This window comes from Corvus brachyrhynchos, unplaced genomic scaffold, assembly GCF_000691975.1.
Source record: "Corvus brachyrhynchos isolate BGI_N302 unplaced genomic scaffold, ASM69197v1 scaffold62, whole genome shotgun sequence".
Classification (NCBI taxonomy): Eukaryota; Metazoa; Chordata; class Aves; order Passeriformes; family Corvidae; genus Corvus; species Corvus brachyrhynchos.
Genome location: NW_008236629.1, coordinates 4563659 through 4586014, shown reverse-complemented (window position 1 = coordinate 4586014; position 22356 = coordinate 4563659). Strand labels below are relative to the sequence as shown.

Sequence of the window (22356 nt, the reverse complement as noted above, 5' to 3'; positions counted from 1 at the left end):
TGGAGTACATGGAATGTGGAAACTCCTGTGCTGACACATGTGCAGATCCAGAAAGGAGCAAGATTTGTAAAGCCCCATGTACAGATGGCTGTTTCTGTCCTCCTGGTAAGGCAGCTCACTTCTGCCCATGATCTCACACATCAAGGGACAAAAAGGGAGGTTGTTCCCTTTCACACAACAAATAAACTGTTTCTTCTAGCATAATTTAACAACATTCTTCTTGGAAGAGCCAGATCTCTAAAGATTCAAGAACCTGACACTGGAGGAGGAGAGGGAAAGACTTCTAAGGACTAGACAGGAAAAATATGGTGCAGATGTGGAAAGAGAAGAGGTGTTCTCTAGACAGTAAGCATGCAGATGAAGTTGTCTGTTGAGAGGCCTCTCTGCTATGACACTAAATCTTGCTGTAGTTTAAGTGGCACAAAACATAAATGCATTTCAAGGTATGTGCATGTATAAATTTGCACATGAAATAGTCTAAGATGAGGTTCTGATTTCTGTTAGATTCACTATTAGAAAAGGATGAAAACTGGCTCACACCCTTGCAATCTGGCACTTGATAATCCTGCTCACAGTGAAAAATTTCATAACAGGAAATGTTGAGTTTTGCATTGCTTTCATTTGAACTCTTTTGAGAAGTATTTCCTATCCATTAACATCTGAAAGGGCCTGGTGTGGCGTTTTCCTTTAAAAGTGTCCCATTCATTTTAAGAAATGCTGAATACTCCAGAATTTTTTCCTTACTCTAATCTTCCTTGCTGGTGTTTCCCAGACTCACCAAAGAAATATTAACTAGCCAATGTGTCTGAACAGGAACAATCCTTGATGACCTCAGCAGCAAGAAGTGCATCCCCAGAGACAGCTGCCCCTGTACATTTCAAGGCAAAGTCTACTCATCTGGAGGAACTTATTCCACTCCCTGCCAGAACTGGTACTGTTGTGGTCTTGATTGCACTAACAAGGCAGAAGCATTTATTTCAATACATTGATGAGTTGCATTCTGTACTTTCCTCCTTTTTTTTTTTTTTCTAAATCTTTTCCTGGCATTTGTCTTAAATAACTATTCAAAACCTTGCTCTGAATTTCAACAGTGTAGGAAAACTTAGAGGTATTCCTCAGCCACACATAGTTATTACCCACCCTCACTTGAAACTGCTTGTGAAAACTGAGCTTAGCATTTCAGAATGTAGAAAAATGAGACTCTTCAGTGATTAATTCAGAGAGTTGGGCCACTAGAGTGAGGTGAGAAGTCATACCATGTTAATAAGTGACATTTCCAACAACATCTGGATCTCCACAAGGCTACTTAAAGGCCAGATCTCAGAAGTCCTGATCCTTAAGAATGACTTGATTTAGAAAAAAACCTGCCAGCTTGAACCCATCTCCATTCTGCACTAGTGAAAGGTGATAAGACCTTAGGTATATTACTCTCAAAACAGTTTTATTTCTTACTTTGTATGTGTTATCTGAGCTCCTGTGACATAACATCATTTTTTGACCATCGGTTAAAGCTTTACTATAGGGAGAAATGAAATGTGGTATGGTGCATGGCCAAATGTTCTACAAACCCCTTTGGATTAATATTACCTGCATTTTGAGGAAATGCTCCTCAAATGCCAGAAATTTTGAGTAATTGAACTTAATGGGCTTTGGGTAGTTCCCATCTTGCCACATCCTCACTTACATCTCTCGAAGCCCAAGCCTACGTAGCTGGGCTGTTTTCTTCTTGTGTGCACAGGTGTGAGAATTGCTCATTATCCCAGGTCCTCCACAATTATCTGCTGAACAGTTGCATCAGTAGCACAAGATGCTGCAAGATCCTGCTTGAAGGGGTTCTTTCTTTCTTTAAAAAAAGTCAAGTAAACAATTTAGGCTCTGGAAACCATTTCTTGCTTTCCCATCCCAGTGTGTCTGTGAGTGAGCCAGCTCAAAGCCCAGTGCAGTTAACTTTCTCACTGAGATGAATTCAACCATCACACTTTAAGGGCCTAATATAAAGGCTTCCACCCACTGGGTTTTTATAAAAAGCCAAGATAACGAGCTAAAAAGACAAAGAGGCTGCATCTGTGCAGATTCAAATGATGTATCACCTTTGCTCCCTTAAACCTGTGTTTATTCTAACTGCTGCTTTTTGGGTTTTGCACAGTACTTGCAAAGGAGGCCACTGGAGCTGTATCTCTCTGCCCTGCTCTGGAAGTTGCCACATAGATGGAGGATTCCATATAACAACATTCGATAATAAGAGATTCAATTTTCATGGCAACTGTCATTATGTCTTAGCTAAGGTATGAGCAACTTCTCTTTTCACTCCTAAATCTCCTGAGTAACACGAGGCGTTAAACTATGCTGGAGCTTTATATGACTTAATTTAACTAAATGGCACCAATCCAGCAAAGCACTTCAACACATGCTCAGTCTTAAACCCCGTAAATTTTTGAATTTGAAATGGATTGCAAGTCAATTGCTAATGCTTAGCTTCAACATTTTGCAGCTTCAACACGGTTGTAACTATTTTTTTTTAATTAAATGTTCTTAATGGATGTATTAGCATTGATTCAAGCATTTCTTCTGAAGTTTTCTTCACATGTGCCTGTCAGAAGGAAGTGGATGAGCCAAAATTTCTGCAAAAAAATTGAATTCCTTGTGAATGCTTGCAAATGAAATCCACACAGGCTGATAACAAGGAACCAGAGTGCAAAGAAAAATTAGTGAAAATTATTCATTTTGGCAATGAAATTAACAGTTTGCAGTTAGAGATCAAATACCCCAGTTCTTTTATTGCTCCATCTTAGCCTTTCAGTGACACCTTTTTCTCTTCTAGCTCCCATCCTGTAACATGCTAACAATGTCTGCACATACCTTTTTCATGTCTTCTCAGAACACTGATGACACAGTTGTGGTGATTGGGGAGATCGTTCAGTGTGGGACTTCAAGGACAATGACTTGCCTAAAGAATGTATTGGTCACACTAGGAAGAACTGTGAGTAACTGACTTTAATTAGTGATACATAGTAGGTCACTTTTATCTTCCCTACATTCCTGTATGGTGTCTGGACACTGAGAGGGGATGAGGTTTTGAAGACATTACTCCTTAATGCTTAATGAAGCTTGCCAGGTTGCTCTTGTCTGTCTCACATCATATGCATTCACTACTATGGGCTTTTTTCCTTTTCCCTGCAGACTATAAAAATATGTTCCTGTGGAAATATCTATATGAACAATTTCATTGTGAAGCTGCCCGTAAACAAAGGTAAACGCCCTTCTTCACACTTTCCACAGTGTAGCATTTGCAGAGGGATTTCCTCTCATTTCTCTGAAAGAACATGACCCTACTCATTTTTAGGTGGATAGTAGGTCTGGGATTCCTTGGGAATCCCTGTGTTACTGGATGCACCAGCAAATGGAAGTTCCTGTTTACTCAGCTTCATAAAGATTTGCAAGTGCATACAACATTTTTTCTTTTTCTCTTCTTTAGATGGCATCACCATCTTCAGACAATCTACATTTTTCATCAAAATCTTGAGCTCAGCTGGAGTGCAGATTCGAGTGCAAATGAAACCCGTAATGCAGCTCTCCATAACAGTCGATCATTCTTTTCAGAATCGCACATCTGGTAGGACACAAAAGGCTAAACCCTTCAATGTGCTGAAGAAAATCTCTGTGGTGTTTAGTGTGTGCAGATCTTTTAGACTCCATCTGTTTAAACAGGCCTTCATCAGAGATTTGTGAAATGCAGACTATGTTCTTGGTTTTGCCACCAATCTCCTGTTGACACCATTTAAGATTTTGTGCTTCTGTTTCCTATATGCACAATGGGATTACACCCTGTCTCTCTGACCCATTTTGTTTTTCTCTTGCCATTTCCTTTGTTTTTAAGCCTTTGGGGATGATATTCTCTGTCTGCCAGTGTTTACTGAAGCACATTTAAGCAGTTCCAATCCCTGTGCTATCACTAAGTGCTACTGTAATGCAGAAAAATAAGAATTACGCTCTAAATACAGGGTCCTATCTGATTTGTGGGAACATCAGGAAGTCTCTGAAGGAAAATGGGTTTCTCTCAGGCAAGGTGCATTATCGACCTAAGAGTGTTCATCTAGAAGCCATTTTTTTTTCATGCATCTAGCGATTTCTTCTTTTCTTTTGCCTTTTTCTTTTTTTGCCTCCCACACAAGGTCTTTGTGGCAATTTCAATAACATCCAGACTGATGACTTCAGAACAGTCACTGGAGCAGTGGAAGATTCAGCTTCTGCTTTTGGTAACTCGTGGAAAACTAGAGCCAGCTGTTTTGATGTTGAGGACAGCTTTGAAGATCCTTGTTCAAACAGTGTGGATAAAGGTACCAGGCTTTTCATCCCTGGTTTATCAGTGCGAAATAATTTTCATATGATGGATAATCAAAAAAGCTTTAGAAATCTCATAAGCATCAAAACCCTCTGCCTTTGAGGTTATTACTAGAGAGAAAACATTGTGTTCTGAAGGTCTTTAAGATGATAGCTTTGCTTTCAAAACAAAAAGACAGCCCTACTGGAGAAAGAACGAACACATTCACTGATGACTTGAAAAGCACACACAGCATCAGTGAGAGAAATTTAAGGCAGAGCATACTTGGTTGCCAATATTTGGGCAAGTTCTTCATCCAGTCTAGGTTGCTACAGCTGTGCTGAGGTCCAGAGGAAGAAGTTATCATCAGTGCTGAGTTAAGCAAGCATTGCACTATACTAGGTGTCCTCTCTGATTTCTCACTTTGACTGGATTTGTATATATATAGGATTTGGACTGACCTCTCCTAGGTACTGCCACATGTAATTAAAGCTGCAGTTCATAGCCACACAGCTCATTGATTATTACATACTTGATATTATCCCTTGACTATAAGGAATTACCTGACTGTAAAAAATTAGGAAATTTTGATGAAAAACAGTGAAAATGGGGAGGTTTTGTATATGTTCTGCAAATCCAGCTGCAGTAATAATGTTAATACTTGGAAGGTGAAACCTTTCTTCTAGGAAGATCCTAGGTCCATCCAACTACGCTTATTCCTTTAACATGTTAATGACCTGTATTTCCATCCAGCATTATCTAAACACTTCAGGACATTCTAGTACAATGTGATACCTGATAAGAATATTAATTCAGACAGTAATGTGGTTTAAGTGACTATGGACAATGATATTTTTTCCCACTTCAGAAAAATTTGCTCAGCACTGGTGTGCTCTTCTGTCCAATACAAGCAGTGTGTTTGCTGCCTGCCATTCTGTTGTAGACCCTTCTGTGTACATCAAGGTAAGGCACTGGTCCAAATGGGTCGTTTAATCTAGTCCAGAGACTGATCCCCCATGAAGCTAGTCTGGCCTAGGGGATTGAAATAGGTTACAGTAGTGACTGGTCACAAAGAAATTCACTGATGCTGATTAGAAAAATTATAAAATGAGAGTTTGTGCCAAGATGGGCCTTTTCGGCTACAGCTGTGTAAAGAATTGACTGTCATCACTGGCATCTGTTGCATGACCCAGAAGCAAAATGAAAAAAATCAGTTCAAGATTTCAAAGTTTCAAAGAGTGAAAACTGTTCACTCTTTGACGAGCAGAATCAGTGTTTCTGTGTCAAATTGAGCTGAGAGTTTTACCAGCACCATAGATTTCCTCTGACTTGGTTCAAAACTCCCATCTGGGGAGAGACTATGTATTTACATTATTTATATCTCATTTATTACCGTGGAATTGTGTTGGTCTCCTTGTGTTTTGAATGCCTGAAGCTGTTCTCTTGGTGTACAGCTCTATAATGCTCTGAGGAAGCTGGTTGAGCTAGAGAGTTGCCACATTTATGTGGATGGTAAAGAAGTTCCTGCAAAAACACAGAAAGTTCATTCAGGGGGTGTGTGTGTGTGATACAAATTACTGAGAAAATACCTGAGCCCGAAATTTTTGCCTAGAATGTAGTATGTCTTCAGATACCTTTACAAATATGGCTTATGTGTTACCTCTCCCAGAGGAAAATACACATACTTGAGAATTCATGTAAACTATAAAGAAAATAGGATTTTGCAATTTTCAATTAAGGAAAAGTAATAACCAGTTTCTTATAGATATGTCTGTTACTCCTGCTGATCTCATCAGATTTTAAACTATGATTCATGAAAGCCTCTTCCACAACATCAGTAATGGCAGGATAAGTCACTGTCTATGCAGTATGATCCTACTGCTCTAGAGTGACTGGCTGTGTCTGTGCTCTTTTGTACAGCTCACACAGTAAAAAGAACTGAAGCTTTAAATCCCAGCCATACTTACGTAACTAGTTCTTAAAATGTCATTACATATGAGTGGCTCTCTAGAAACCATCTGCTGTCATGCACCTGTCATGTAATTGGGTGTATCTTATTTGCTCACTAGATAGGTACACAAGTGCCAGTCATCACTGTGCAATATTGTACATTGATATATTTTGACAATATAGGTCCTAGATTGTACATCTTCATGGGAGGCTGGTATAGACATTTCTTAGTGTTTTAATGAACTATAGGTGCCCTCATCTTTCTTATTATTCATCTATTAATGAGTGCTAGACATAATATCATTGCAGTTTCTGTAACTGATTTGCTATTTCTCACATTTCCGTAGTATTTATTAGCATACATTTTCTCTTAGAGATATTTTCATTGGTAATGATACCTTTTTAAAAAGATACTGGTTGACTGCTTTTGAATTGCTACATGTTTCTCTGTTTCTTCCATGAGCTGGACATAATAATACCCACATCCTTTTCTGTCCTTTAGAAATGCATGTATGACACCTGCAATGCTGAGAAGAGTGAAGTTGCACTGTGCAGTGTGCTCTCTACTTACTCCAGAGACTGTGCTTCAGCAGGCATGTCCCTGCAGGGCTGGAGGCAGGGTGTCTGTGGTATGTGAACTGAAATTCCTTGGGCAGGGATATGGGGGAACAGCTTCAGTATAGCCCTGTTTGTGGCAGTCAGTATCTTTTGTCTTTAGTCATCAAGTTAGAGAGTCTCTGAAAAAGAAAAATAAGCATTTATTCTATAAAATTCTTCATCCTGCCAAAATCAGTTAATGGTCGCTTAATGCTCTTACAGTGCATGTTCCTTGTGTAAAAGCTTAGGTGAATTCAGTACTCAGAGAAGCAAAACAGTACAAGGCATATTAGCCAAATCAAACCAGAAGTTAGGGTTAGTTTTAGTTTAGGTTTAGTTAGCAATTAGTTTACTTTTGAACACATGGGCTTCCCCATGTATTTTAATTCCAATATCTTTTTTACAGTATATTCAGTCCTCTTGTCTCAGACAATACAAATGACATCACTCTCATTAACTGCATTTTTGCATCTTGCAGGAAAATAGTAATGTATTTTAATAAATATATATTGGTGATATCTGAGAATGGGAAAATCTTTAAAGGCATTTTCAGCTCAGGATTATCTAAAAAATGAACAGAAGTTTCCCGGACATACACATTGTCACCAAATCCTGAGTTCAGAGTCCACATATGTATGTATTTTCCTTTGGCATTGCCAGAATTTATTATAAGATGGCATAAGACCTGAGAATAAAACTCACAATCTTGGATTCTGAATTTTGCTTCAAAATTTCCAGTTTGTCATTGATGGTCAGATAGTTCAAGTGAGATTTTCCTGTATCAACATGAAAATAGATGTATGGGTTTCTTGACTAATAGCACATCTGAATAGACAACATAACAGTGATTATGATTTTGGAGCTTGATGCAGCTATGATCAATTTAATTACCTGACTTAGAGGCCAGCTGGGTAAGTTAATAGAGGCAAACAATGTAACTAGGATGATGCATTTTCAAAAGCATTTAAGACTGTGGTAAGAACAATTTCACAAACCTGTGCTGAAATAATTCAAAGGAACACAGTATAGTCCACAGTAAATTGTCCTAGAACCCTGCAGAGTTATGCACTAGACACAGCCACTGTTTATTGAAAGCTTTGTTCCCAACACAGAATTACTGACATTTTTTATGGCAAATCAAGACTAGTTCACAGCATAGGTTTGGCTGAAATCTGTGTTCTTAAGGCACAGAAGGTAATATTGACTCAAATAGTGCAGTAACCTTGAGAAAAAATGCTAAGGGCTTAATCAGCACAATCATTTTAGGACTTATTTAAGAAGAAATAATCTTTTGGGAACATGACTGTGATAAGAGTGAAGGTTGAATTGTTCATGAGTGAAAGAATAAATGGGCCACAATGTTCACTCTGTGTTCTGTCCCATTGCGGGGGTTGGAAAAACTGTTCCAGCTCCTGAAGCTGCAGCCACTCTGCAGGCAGCATCCAAGGCAGGCTGTATCCTAAGCAGATGTCTGCACTGCAGTCAGTAGAGTGTGTGAAACAAGCAAACCCTGCTAGCTAACTGTGCTCACCTGTTACACACTCTTTAGCAGAAGCATGAACCACCACTGGAGTTGCTGGTCGCCCAGCAGATCACTGGGGCGAGCAGTCTTTGCTAAGCCATGGCACTGCTTTTCTAGTGCTCCCTGTGCAAGCTAGCTTGAAGGTATCTTTGGAATGCTCGTGTTCTCTGCACTCATGCCTCCAGTTGTGATTTGTCATCTAAGATGTGTGTCACTCCTGTGACCATGAGCACTACAATCAAGTAACCTTTTACCAGATCTCACTTTAATCAAAAGTGATCTTCTTCCTCTATGAAAATTTAAAGGGAGAAAGTAGACACATTATTTTGTTGTATTAATAGGTAACAATTGAGACACATGTAAATTCATATTCAACGTCTTTATTAATATCTTTTTTATTTGGCCTATTTTGACTTACAAATACCACTTGCTGTATCTTCAAAGAATGCCTATAAAATAGAATATGGCTTGCCTGATTTACATGTGTTTGCTCCAGCTAGGACCAGAAATCCAACTGGTTTATTGTGGTACAGGTGCTAGTTTTGAATGTGTACACAAGCCTAGCACACTAACTAATCTAAGAAAGTGTGCCACAGTCATGGACTGGAAAACCATAGAGAGTTTTATTTAAGCATGGAACCTATTGCTGAGAAGTTCTTAGCATTGCTGCAAGGCTAATTAGCACAGGTGCCCATGATCAGCTCCCCTGGACCTTCTAGTGCATTTGTGTATGTCTGAAAAACAGCTGTGGGGTTAAATCTGCAGAACTGGAAAGAGGCCCAAGATGACTAGATCTCCAGTTCTCATTGAATTTCAAAGGAATCTGGATACCAGACTTTCTTGAAAAATGCAGCCTTAATGTGGGTGATGTTCCCTGACAAAATTTGATGTCATCCCAATGGATCTGTAGTACTGCAGATTTTATGACACAGCTTTGGTGGTGGTGCATACTCTCAGCCTGTGAAAATAAACCAGATTTGTACTGTCTTACAGGGTTAGTTGAGCTCTTTAGATTTTGGTATTTACCTGTTTGGTTCATCCAGAGATCTTAGAAACTGTTGTTTCTCATTTCCCCAGAGGATGACGACAAAAGTTTTCCTCAAGACATCTGTGAGAACTGAAACACCCTTTCTTTGGTAGCATCAAATGATTAGCAGAGTTCCTTGTCACTGCCATTTAATATCAAAATTTTTCTCTTACTAAATACGGTCATTTCTTAAGTTATTCCCAGCCAAAGAAATCAGTAAAGGTCAGAAAATAAAATTTTAACAAGTCAGAAGTTATTGGTTTCAGTTCTTGGCATAAGATAGAAATGTAAATTGTGGAAGTTACAAAAAGATTCACCCTGCTGAGTATTTCAGTATTCAGTGTCATATAGTTCAGGCTATGCAAGTAGATTTCCCCAGATCCCTGGGAGACAAGGTCTGGTGGTTTGATAAAAGCACATTTATGGCTACCAGTGTGCAGAAAGACATATTAAAATCATGAGAGATGATTGCACAAAGAAGGCCATACATCCCTTTTATTTCTCTTGCAAAGATCCCTCTGAGGAGTGTCCTGAGACTATGGTTTATAACTATAGTGTGAAGCACTGTAACCAGTCTTGCCGCTCGCTGGATGAACCTGACCCGCTGTGCAAGGTTCAGATCGCGCCTATGGAGGGCTGTGCTTGCCCTGCAGGCACCTACCTGAACGATGAGGAGGAATGTGTAGCTCCAGATGACTGTCCCTGCTACTACAAAGGCAAGATTGTTCAGCCTGGCAACTCCTTCCAAGAGGACAAACTCATGTGGTGAGTTGCTCTGATGACGCAAAGGCTGCTCGGTGCCTGGGGACATCAGGGCTTGCAGGGGAAGTCTCTGCCCCAATCCATGAATGGCATCATTTTTCAGTTAGGAATCATGACAAATTTCTCCTAGACTGTGTCTTCCCCTGGCAGGAAGTGCAGCCACAACAAAGGTTAAGATCCTATGTTTATGCTAGCAAACAGGAACCTGAAAACATGTTAAGTAGATCAATATTTGTAATCTGTCTCTACGCAAAGTTCATTGTTCTGTAAAAAAATATCCATAAACAGTGGGAGCAAGCTTTCTAGAACACAGAAGGCTTGGAGGAGTTTCAGGCTTCGGAATGAAAACAGGAAGTGAAAACCACCACACCATCCTGCAGACTATTTAAAAAATAAAAATGGTCTGGGAAAAAAACACCCAAATTTCAGGTTTTAAACTGTTTTTTTTTTTAAGAGAGAGAGAAAAATTTGGGGGAAGTACTAAAAATGACACAATTAACTTGCATTTGCAGTGAAAAACAATTGTCATTGTTTGCATTTTCAACTAGCTTAGGGCAGCAATGCAAACCACTGCCAGGGGAAGGCTATTTTAATATCTTTAGATGTTTATATATTCTCTGTCTGTCTTCCAGCTGAGGATTCTAGCCTATTTTGTAATCACATATTCATTTAGTAATTTAAGAGATCTCTTATATAAGAAAGTATTAGTCTTATCTCATGGAGTGGAAAATGGATGCTTAGAAAAAACTTGATTTAGGGAAAACACACAATAAACCTGTGGCAGATGAAGGAAGAGTATTTAAGAGCTGGGTCTTTTAATCTTCCTTCTGGGTATGATAATTCATGTCTGTGAAACTGATAGCTGTACCAAATATTCATTTTGATAGGAATTTGTTATTCATGTGACAAGTGAAGCTTTGCACTGCCTTTCTCTCTAGTGAGGGAGAAACGTGCAAAGAGCTGATGTGTTTTGTTTTATGGAATCTCTTTAGCAAATGCATTCAAGGAAGATTAGACTGCATTGGAGAAACTGTCTTGGTAAAAGGTGAGATTTTGTTAAATAATGGCATTATGGTGTCAGCCAGTATTTATAATGTTTTTCTGTGTTATCTCTCACTTTCTGTAACATTTTAGTATTCTGCACATTTTTTCATTCTCCCTGAAATGTGTTAGTTATTGATAACATTTGTCTTTGTAAAATGTCACCAGACTTGCTAGACTCTTTAGAAGATGAGGATATTTCCCAAAACTTATAAGTTATCTGCCTTCTTCTCCTTGCACTGTTATTGGGCAGAAGCAAAACTATTAGAAACTTTAAATGATAGACACCTGCTTCTCTCTGAAATCCTCTGGCTGGTTTTGCAATTGCTGATGGCATCCTTATTGCTCTCTCTAAATTACCTTCCTGAAATGTTTTCTCCTACTGCAGATTGCCCAGCTCCTATGTATTACTTCAACTGCAGCTCTGCAGGTCCCGGAGCGACTGGATCAGAGTGTCAGAAAAGCTGCAAGACGCAGGACATGCACTGTGTAAGGAATTCACCTCCCAGCAGGGGCACAGGACAGCGCGGCTGGGCATGTAGGATTGCCCTTATCAAGCACTGATGGGAACATGCTATGCTGGGCACACACCAACTGCTTCACTGATAACACAGCAGCTGTAGCTAACACTGTATCCATGAGATATTTGTAGCATGATTGCCACTAGCTTGCAATTAAGGAGTTTTTTAAAAAATCCAAAACTTTGGCATCCAGAGCTAGCACACCTCTGCTGGTTCCCTGTTCTTTCTGTGCACTAACAAATTGTCTCTTCTTGTGTCTTCAAACGTGCAGTATGTCACAGAATGTGTTTCTGGCTGCATGTGTCCTGATGGACTGGTATTGGATGGCAGCGGAGGATGTATTCCCAAAGATCAATGCCCATGTGTCCATGGAGGACACTTTTATAAACCTGGGGAAACCATCAAAGTGGACTGCAACACATGGTATGTTATCCCAGGGAGGTTTGCTTTGTAACAGTTAAAATTGTCAGTCCATAATGCACCCATGGGGCAGCCTGTGCTTTGAAGCCTTCCTCTTCATCGTGACAGCCATTGGGCTGCTAGTAAAAATAAAAGGGGAAGTATTTCTCTGCACCATGCTGCATGAGCCTGCACTTGGGAAGAACAAGAACTAATATCTTCTGTCAAACGATTTCCATCCTTTTCTGCTTTCCCACCAGCTTCAGAAACACCAGCCTTACCCTGGCTGGTCTGCAGCTGCCCATTCAATAAGGGGGATTGAGTCTGTGTCTGTTGCACACAGCTGAACCCTGAAAAACGACTGAATTTGTTCAAAGAGGAATTGCAATGGTCCTCCCTTGAGACTTGCAGTGCTTCCAGATGCATAGTTCTCAGGATAAATTAATACTCCAGTTGCTCCAATTTCTGGATCCAATAATGCTGCCATAGATTTCACTGTTATTACTGATCATGGTGGGTAAAATGCATTGAATCTTTATCCATTATTTAACAAGGATGAGACTATATAGTTCTGCCAAATGGATGCACAGAAAATAAGAGCTAGAAACACTTTGGTCTAAGCACCATTGGTACAGGCAATCAAGTTTAACATGTGAAGTCAAAACCTGATAAGCAGTTGTTGCTATCACAGAAGTTGCTATTAAGAAGTTTTATTGCAGTGAGGGCTTAGTTTTCTTATGAAAAGAGGACACACATGGGAAAGAAAATGCAGTCTCTGCATCAGGGCTGTAACAACTAAATTTTCTGTATACAGTCCTCCTGAACTAGAGGTAAGGTTTGTCAAAGTGTTGTGGGTTGACTTTGGCTGGACATTAGGTGGCCACCTAGCTGTTCTATCAATACTTTCCTAAGCAGAACAAGGCTGAGGACAAAATAAGACAGAAAAAACTCATGGGTTGAAATAAAGATGGTTTAACAAAGCAAAAGCAAAGACTGTGTGCAGAAGAAAAGGAAAATATTTATTCCCTACTTCCCATCAGCAGGTGATGTCCAGCCCACTTTCTAAGGAGTAGGGCTTCAGAAAACAAATATAACAATTGCCACACTGTTCCCACCCCAGCCACCCCATTCCCTTAGCTTTTATTGCTGAGCAGACATCACATGGTTTGGAATATCCCTTTGGCCATTTGGGGACAGCTATCCTGTCTCTGTCCCCTTCCAAAACCTTGTCCCCCCTCAGCCTACTGGTGAGGGGGAGAATGCTGCAGAGACAGCAGTGATGCTGTGGGAGTGCTGCTCAGCAGTAGCCAAAACACCGGGGTGTTACCAACACCTTTCTAGGTGCCAGTGCAAAGCACAGCACCATGAGGGCTGCTGAGGGAAAAAATTCTCTCCACCTCAGCCAAACTCCAGGAAAGACAGAGGTAATATTTGTTCACATGACTGTAACAGAACTGCAACATGATTCCTCACAGATAATTATTCAGAAATGGTTGAAACGTTCAGTTCTTCACCTTGAATTTGTCTCCCCACTGTCTGCTGCCAGGACTCAATTATTTAAAATCTATTTGAAGGAAATAACAGAATAAGTGTGTCTGGGTAGTAAACATGACCTTTCTGATTGATGTGTCATCTCATGGCATGATCTCAGAACAGTTGAAAAGGCACTGCAAACAAGAAGACTTTTAATTATTCTGCTCCTGTTTGGGGTTAAGGAAAGCCCATGTTTCATGCAAACATTGTGATTCTTTGCATTTTGCCTCCCAGCACCTGCAACAAAAGGCAGTGGAACTGCACGGACAATCCCTGCAAGGGAACCTGCACTGTGTATGGAAACGGGCATTACATGAGCTTTGATGGGGAGAAGTTTGATTTCCTGGGAGACTGTGACTATATCCTAGCTCAGGTATCAATTTATTTTCACTTTCCCATCCATATGCTTTTCACAGCTTACACTGTAGGCTCCCGTCTGGGTAATTAAAAGGCATTCCTATGCAAAAATGCCAACACTGATGAGCAGAGCCTGCTCCCCTCCTCTTGTACCTAGAGCTGATACAGTGAGATTTTCCACGTAAAACAAAGCAAACTGACCCTCAGAAGTGACACAAGAGGGCACTGTGTTCATCATTTTCAAGGGAAAGGAATTGGTGCGGTGTTGAGAAGTGTTTTTCTCAGCCACCCAAGACTGACATTATTTTTGTTGTGACAGAAGAACACAGAGATTAACGTGTGAGCCTCATGCATAATAATTGCATGTAATGGGACAGCACTCAGTGAGACATTTTGTCATCCCCAAATTACAGTTGGTTTTGCTAATTTTAATAAAACACATTTTTACCTTTTTGGACTGCTGCCATGACAAGCCCTTAGTTTTGGTTTTTGAAAATCCTCGTCAAGTATGAACCTGCCACCAGGTCATCTTCCACCAGATTCTTCTAAAATTCCTAGAGTTTTGGTGAATAAAGAAGTCAGATCAGTGAGTCATTCATTTAGAGCTCTTGAAAATGCTTATGACTGGTCTAGGTGCCTGACAAGATCTAATAAAATGTTATCTGTTTTTCTAAGGATTTTTGCCCTAATAACATGGATGCTGGCACCTTCCGGATTGTGATTCAGAACAACGCCTGTGGGAAGTCACACTCCATCTGCTCCCTAAAGATCACATTGATTTTTGAGGTTTGTCTAGAACTGGCTATAACTAAGGAGCTGTAGTCTTGATTTTCTAGTAATTATTGTATCATCTTCTTAGATTCCAGCTCAGTTGCTGCTAGAGAGTACCTATAAGGAAGTCAAACAGCCAGCAAGCAAACGCAGGGAATTTGGGAAAGGTTTAGGTATTTGATGTTAACATAGATTGAACGCTTCTGTGGATGAGGGGAAAGATGCAAGGAGTCAACAGCACTCCATGCATGTGCATTTGTGTGTGTGTGTGTGTGTTTGCATCTGTGACAGTAGGCTCTGGGCATCTGTGACTGTGGCTCACACATCTGGCAGTGAACCAAGACAGAGTGTGAAGATGACAGAAAAATAAGACAAAGAACAAGAGGCAGAGTGCCAGTGCTGTTGCACTAAGTTTTCTGTTTGATTTCCTTCCATGCAATGTATGTGTTCCTTTGTAGAGCAGTGAAATAAGGCTCTTGGAAGGAAGAATTCAGGAGATAGCCACTGATCCAGGAGCTGAGAAAAATTACAAAGTGGACCTCAGAGGAGGTTATATTGTAATTGAAACTAATCAAGGGATGAACTTCATGTGGGACCAAAAGACTACTGTTGTTGTTCATGTGGCACCATCTTTCCAGGTAAGCATGGGATGGACTGGCAGTTATGATTTCAAACTCAGAGTTGTGCATCCAGAACTGGAGCCCCAGAAAAGCAGGGCTTCAAAAAAAGTTTGGTTTAGTGGGCAAGAAGAAGCAGCAAGCAGGCCATATCTTGCACTGTTCAGTCAGTATGAAACACTCCAAAATATTTGGGGCTAGAAGTATTGGAAACACATTAAGAGAGTTTTTGTCACTTGAAGACCAGCTTTTTCTAAGCCATTTTTTAATGTCTATTTAGAAACTTGCAGCTATTTTGCCTTTACAGGTTCTATAGTTTATTTCTGTCAAAGAGTGAACTGCACTCAAAATAACCAAACCATTTACTGTGCCTGTACCATTACTGTACCATTTACTGTACACAAATTACACAGGGAAAAGTCTGTGGTCTTTGTGGGGACTTTGATGGCCGCTCAAGGAATGACTTCACAACCAGAGGGCAGTCCATGGAGATGAGCATCCAGGAGTTTGGAAACAGCTGGAAAATAACAAGCACCTGCTCAAATATAAACATGACGGACCTGTGTGCAGATCAGCCTTTCAAGTCTGCCCTGGGACAGAAGCATTGCAGCATCATTAAGAGTAACATCTTTGAAGCCTGTCACAGTAAGGTAATCCTGTTCTCTCATCCTCAGTAATTTCCCACTCGATATTTGTTGCTATTTTGCAGCACATTTTTACTATTCTAGGCTACTACACACTAGTACAAGGCTACCTCTCTCAAAACCTCACTTCACAGCTATGCCAGTTAAATCCTGTTGCCCAGTATTGAGGAAACAGCAGTGCCTGTTTTGAACAACTGAAGATAAAGAGCATAATAGTTGACCACCAGAAGCAGAAAGTTAGGTATCTGTGAAATGTAGAGATAAGTTAGTCTAGGACTGTTTGTATGGTCATCCTTGGGAAGTTCATTCAAGTTATCTAAAGAAACCAATTATTTGGTTTATTTTAGTCACAAATTCAATTAACATAAACAGAAAAAAAGCTACTCTTCTTAATTAGAATGTCTGTACAAAGCTTCACTGCACTTTAATAAACAATTTTAAAAACAAACTTGGCTTAATTTCCTTGGTTAGTTTATGTTGGCAATGGTAAAAACACAAGAGACATGAAGTTCAGTGGAAAAAGGATTTACTTTTATACTCATTTAACCACTGTCTCTCAGCTGGAGAGTGAACATGCTGTGTAGTTGTGCTAAGCCAAAACAAAGTAGTTCAGTCACTGGGAAGACATTTTGAGTGTAAGTGGCAGCATTACACATATGAGAATGGGAAGATTTGGAGTCCAGTTCTACCAGGCAGGTGAAAATAGAAAACTACCTGTTGTAAAAGATCATGGCTCCCTCATGACAATCCCAGTCTGTGACAAACTGCCAGTGCATGACAGAAATTCAGAGCCCTTTCCCTCATTAAGCGCAGTGCAGCAGATACAGCTGTAGTGACAGATCTGTCACTGTTTTGACAGGTGAACCCAATTCCATATTATGAATCTTGTGTGTCTGACTTCTGTGGCTGTGACAGTGTGGGAGACTGTGAGTGCTTTTGTACCTCAGTTGCTGCTTACTCGAGGAGCTGCAGCAGAGCTGGTGTCTGTATCAACTGGAGAACCCCTGCCATTTGCCGTAAGTACTGTGCTGAAAACGCACACAGAAAGCACTGCTCCTTGTGCTCAGGCACACGGGATAAAGAAGAGCAGAACACAAAACACTATGCATATGTGACTGAACAAGCTCTTTTTATCATGTTTATTTTATTAAAATCTTTTAAACAAGATTTAAAAATAGTCCCTGCCCCGTGTCTGAGGCCTAAAGGTTCTTTATTCTTCTGTTCCAGCTGTGTTCTGCGATTATTACAATCCACCTGATAAACATGAGTGGTTCTATAAACCCTGTGGAGCCCCTTGTCTAAGGACCTGCAGGAACCCACAAGGGAAATGTGGGAACTTGCTGTACAGTTTAGAAGGTAGTTCCTCCTTGACTTTAATGCAGTTTATGGGAGTCACAGCTGCTAGTCTGGTTTGAAACGTCTTAAGCATCCAGGTGACTGAAAGGTTATCCCATCTGTCGCAGAAGCTCATTGACCATGCCTTGCTAATTCCCCGTGTGATGGTGCCATTCATAGCACCATTTGCCTGTTGCCTTTAAATATATGGAGAGATAAAACACCATTCAATATAAATTTGCAAAGAATAATTATCTGTTGACAAACGGAGTAAATTAAAACTTTGGGGAGAGAGGTAAAAAGAGGACTTGGGAAATAATCAGTAGTAAAAAGAACATTCATACTGGAATCACATTCATTTGGGGATCAAATCTGTATTTGGTAGAGGTATTTATGTACCTTCCTGTATCTGTGTAACCCAGGCTAAGAATGCTTTGTTTAATTTTCCAGGCTGTTACCCAGAGTGTAGTCCTGACAAGCCGTATTTTGATGAGGAGAGCAGGGAGTGTGTCTCCCTCCTCAACTGCACTTCATGGTAGGTCAGTTGATGGTAAGAAAGGTAGAATAGGGCCGGAAAGGACAAACTAGGAAGTGTTTTGTTAATGTTTATAGGCAGTGGCAATTACCATTAAATCCTCCAGGAGTAAGCTTTTTTGTAAAAGTAGGTACAATTGCAGACATTGTTATTCCATGTACTAATTCATTTCAATAAAACAATTCTTTTTTACTCTTTCTCTTCAGTGACCCCAAAGAGAAACTATGCACTGAAGACTCCAAAGGTAACTTTCACCACTCTCACCAAGCACTGAGTGATGGCAGGACTGAAACAACCCAACATCACATTACTGCAAATGTATTGATAATAGGAGTCCAGATAGGTGGTTTAATAGGTGGATGCACAGCAGTGCAGATACAGTTTGATAAGCAAAATGCAGCCTTTGACCCCAAGAACTATCTAAAGGATAATCATATGGAGGAAGGAGAGAGGTATGATACGTGGGATTCATCTTATGCAGGGAAATACTACTTCTCCACTTTTCCACTTTTCCTTGATAGTCAGTGAAGATAGATAGATAGATTGATTGATTGATAGATAGTCAGTCTGTAGCAGGCCATTTGTGGTATCTCTCTTAATAAGTACTTTTAGAACAAGGAAAATTTTGTAGAAGTGCCGTTTCTTGACCAGTAATTTCATAAAATAAGCTAAGACAGCTTATTAGATAGATACATGTTTGTGTGCCTAAAGGACACATTTGGCTAAGGTAGAGTATCAGTTCATTCCCATATCTGGGAGAAATCACATCCCAAAATGCAGGATGACCCAGTAGACAACACATTTTCAATTTTGCTGATTTTGTTACAGTAGTAGATACACTTCCTTTGGTTCTTACATATACAGTCTCCAAAATCTGGAGAGTTTCTCATATATTTAAATGAAATTTTGTACCACTGCATGCTCCTCATTCACAGATGGAAACAGTTGTGCAACACCTCCTGAGCCAGTGTTTTGTAATTCAGAAAGACAGTAATCCCAGTCACATTCCCTGCCCAGGGGGAGTTCTCCTGTGCTCCATGCTAGGTTAGGGCAGTACCAGTTCTCATGCTTTTACCAACCAGTTATTCCTCTATGCAAGCTGACTCCAAGAAACACCAGCAACCAGAATCCAACACACTTTAAATAAATGAGACAGACTCCCAGCGCAGCTTCTCAAGTAGAAACTGAGAAAGTTTTTCAGCCGGGTAATTAATGTTTGATGCTGTGTGAGCTTCAGAAGGGTAAACGCAGTGTTTAGCTTGCTTTTCATTTGTATTTATACTGCAAGTGTTCTCTGTTGCCATGGCATTTTCTCTTTTGGTGCCTCAGTTTGCCTTTGCTGCCACAATGGGAAGACCTATACCTTAAATGAAACTGTGTACAGCCACGTGTATGGGACCGAGTGTGGCGAAGCTGTCTGTGGCCCTAATGGACAGATCATTAAAGCCCTAACCCCCTGCAGAACTCCACCTACACCAGCAAAAGGTACTAGATTGATAAGAGGCTTGGTGGTGATTCTGTGGAAGTCTGTAATGGTAATAAGATTTATCCATCTTGGAAAAAGACTCCTACTGCATGTCTAGGATAAGAACAGAATTTAAGACTTTTGAAGTTTCAAAACTGAGGGATCAGAGCTTGTGGGTCTTGTGGGGAGGACCAAAAGTGTAACTTTTAGAGATTCTTGCTGACCTTACTGTCAGTGAGGCTAAGAGACAATAGAAAGATTCAGAGATTTTTCACTACAACTTTTACAATAAGCTTGAGCATATCACATTTGACACTCTGGTGTTGTTAGTCCCAATATTTCATATTTCTAAATCTTGTTTTTTTCCATCTTATCATCTATAACAGACTATGGTTCTTATTGTACTGTTTTTTGCATTGGAATAAGTGAGTCTCATATGGGTCACTGGAATATGAAAATAAAGCTTCCTGGCAGTTAACTCCTGTTCAAAAGGGATTTTCCATAGTGAATGGAATGTGAAAAAGCAGAAAATAGGAAGCAAAAAGACATAAAAGAGAGTGGGAAATTTGCCACATGATTATTACAAATAAAAATAAGTGGCTAAAAAAAAATTTATTATCCTGGTAGCAAATTATACAGGAGCAACAAGGAAAAGTAAAAGTTAGCTTCTCTACTCATGTGATTGGAAGAGCTAAATACTTGATGGTGAGCCTGTGTGTTTGGTATTTACTGAAAATGTTAACAAGTGGAATAAGTACAGTAGAGTAACACCTAGAAAAGGAAGGATTATTGAAAGCAGACTGTAGGTGGCATAGTAAAATGTCTACTGGTAATGTCTAAGCATTGATCTGTCTCTATTTAAACCAACAGTTTCTTTAAAAGAAAGTATTAAAAATCCAAATGGAGTGCCACTGGAAATCACCTCTCCAAAGTCAGGTGAAGTACTGCAGGACTAGAAATGTTAAATTGGAATGAATAAGTGACAGTAGAAGGGGTTTTTATTGTATTCTATATAGAAAAAAAAATACATACAAGTGGGAGTGTGTGTGTGTACTATTACAGCACCATACCGTGTAATAGAGAGAGTGTTTATAAATACAGAGGATGGTTTGAGTGTGGACATGTACAGAATGTAGTAGGGGCAAAAAAATAGATTATTTTTTTCTCTTTTTAGTGGTTGTAGAGAATGTAAGAGATGTCATAGAGCTTGAAAGTAGAGTAGTGGAGGATTTTAATATAAATTGATTTGATTTCCCGCAGAACCACATATGCAATATGTAACATCTGCACCTCCCTCATCAGAGGTAGCCGCTCCCTGCTTCTGCAATGACAATGGACAATTGATACAAATGGGTAAGAAACCATGCGATTTTTTTTTTTCTGCACCATTGACATGGAAAGATGTACTGATAGATGAAAGTGCTTCAGCAAGTGCTCATTCTGCCTGTCACAGTTAGATATTACCAGAAGTTGTTACATCTTTGAACTGTAGCTAACACCTTCAGAACTGCAACTGTCCCACATGCAATAACTTTGTTCTGGTTTGAACACCCCTGGTGTAAGGAAACTTATAGCAGTTGCTGATGTCAGCAGAGCTGTGAATCCCAAATTGCTGAACATGAGCTTGTAACTCACAGTAATAATCCAAAAATGGGGGAGGAAAGACCCTTCTTCATCTATTAGTATCTCCTGCTTCCCCTACCTCCTGGTGTGTGTGAAGACCAGATGCACTCCATGATGTATTCAGTATTGTCTCTTCTTGTACTCATTTTCAATTCCCTCTAATGTATCTAAGAGCAGAATTTCAGATTAGCCCTCAGCCATTTGGATTAACTGCTCTCCAGTTCAGCCCCTGAATTCCAGGAGCTGTACACAGACAGTGCCCTGAGCATGGCTTTTGGGTACAGACCCAGATAGTAAAATGCAGGGCTGAGTATGCAGCTGCTCTGTGATCAGGCCTTGGACTAACACTTGGGTTTTGCCCTTGCAGGAGAAAATGTTTCTCTGCCAGTGAACATATCAGGTCATTGTGCTTACTCTGTCTGCAATAAATCATGTCAGATTGAATTAATTTGGGCAGAGTGTAAAACTGGTCATACTCAGACCGTCAAGATATGTGATCCACATTCTGAAGCCTGTCCACCAACACCTGCTCCTGGTGTAACAAACCAAGTTCCTGCTCCCACAAGGACTTCTGAGAGTGACTGTCTTGCACTCATCCCTCCCAGAAAGGTGAGAGCCTTTGAAGAATATGTGTTTCATCATTCATCATTCCACCATTCATGCATTGCCTGCAGCCAAGATTTGGTGTTCTCCTCTGATGCTGGTATCCAGTACTACAGCTGGACTGTAGGTGTGGCTGAATTAGATGATTTAGAAGTATGCCAGAAACCACCACTGAAAGAATAAGCTGAAGATTCTTCTGTTCACCTGAAACACCTAAATGATTGTATGTTGGCAGAGCTACCTAAGCTGAACAAAGACTAGGAAGCCACATCTTGCAGTGTCCCACCACCAGAAGTGGTCAGGACCTTAATATATATACCAAAAAAAGTAGATATCAAGGCTCTGTTGATTCCTATATGGTTCATATTGCCTGGTTTCCAGAGCCAGAATAGACACCAAATATTGCCATGCTAGACAATTAACTGGATGGAATGTTTTGCTGTGTGTGATTTTAAAGCTTTTATTACATTACTTTGTTATTTGCCTCTCCTCTTTTTTTTTTTTTTTTTCATTGATAGTTTAATGAAACATGGAATTTTGGAAACTGCCATACTGCCACTTGCCTGGGAGAAGGAAACAACGTCAAATTGTCTGTCATGACTTGCCCACCTCAGCAACTGAAACTCTGTGTCAATGGTTTCCCGTTCACGAATCACTCTGATGAAACTGGTTGCTGTGAAGTCTCTGAGTGTCAGTGTAAGTTGCAGGAGAATTCCTGAAATTTATGTTATGT

The 22356-nt window shown here is 40.0% G+C and overlaps 1 protein-coding gene across 1 annotated transcript in view; it reads left to right on the top strand.

Annotated features, from left to right (window-relative positions):
• The window catches only part of LOC103624943 (mucin-5B), a 42587-nt gene that overhangs the window by 7506 nt on the left and 12725 nt on the right, over positions 1-22356 (top strand). Inside the window, exons 8-33 of the mRNA XM_008644289.2 lie at positions 6-105; positions 814-931; positions 2147-2285; positions 2879-2980; positions 3181-3250; positions 3476-3613; positions 4173-4337; positions 5190-5284; positions 6774-6900; positions 9930-10182; positions 11172-11224; positions 11609-11709; positions 12013-12164; positions 13908-14046; positions 14706-14816; positions 15260-15439; positions 15832-16068; positions 16922-17078; positions 17290-17418; positions 17848-17932; positions 18139-18176; positions 19262-19417; positions 20268-20333; positions 20658-20750; positions 21388-21629; positions 22142-22319. Coding sequence (XP_008642511.2) covers positions 6-105; positions 814-931; positions 2147-2285; positions 2879-2980; positions 3181-3250; positions 3476-3613; positions 4173-4337; positions 5190-5284; positions 6774-6900; positions 9930-10182; positions 11172-11224; positions 11609-11709; positions 12013-12164; positions 13908-14046; positions 14706-14816; positions 15260-15439; positions 15832-16068; positions 16922-17078; positions 17290-17418; positions 17848-17932; positions 18139-18176; positions 19262-19417; positions 20268-20333; positions 20658-20750; positions 21388-21629; positions 22142-22319 — 3424 coding nt within the window. The remainder of the gene's footprint in view (positions 1-5; positions 106-813; positions 932-2146; positions 2286-2878; positions 2981-3180; positions 3251-3475; positions 3614-4172; positions 4338-5189; positions 5285-6773; positions 6901-9929; positions 10183-11171; positions 11225-11608; positions 11710-12012; positions 12165-13907; positions 14047-14705; positions 14817-15259; positions 15440-15831; positions 16069-16921; positions 17079-17289; positions 17419-17847; positions 17933-18138; positions 18177-19261; positions 19418-20267; positions 20334-20657; positions 20751-21387; positions 21630-22141; positions 22320-22356) is intronic.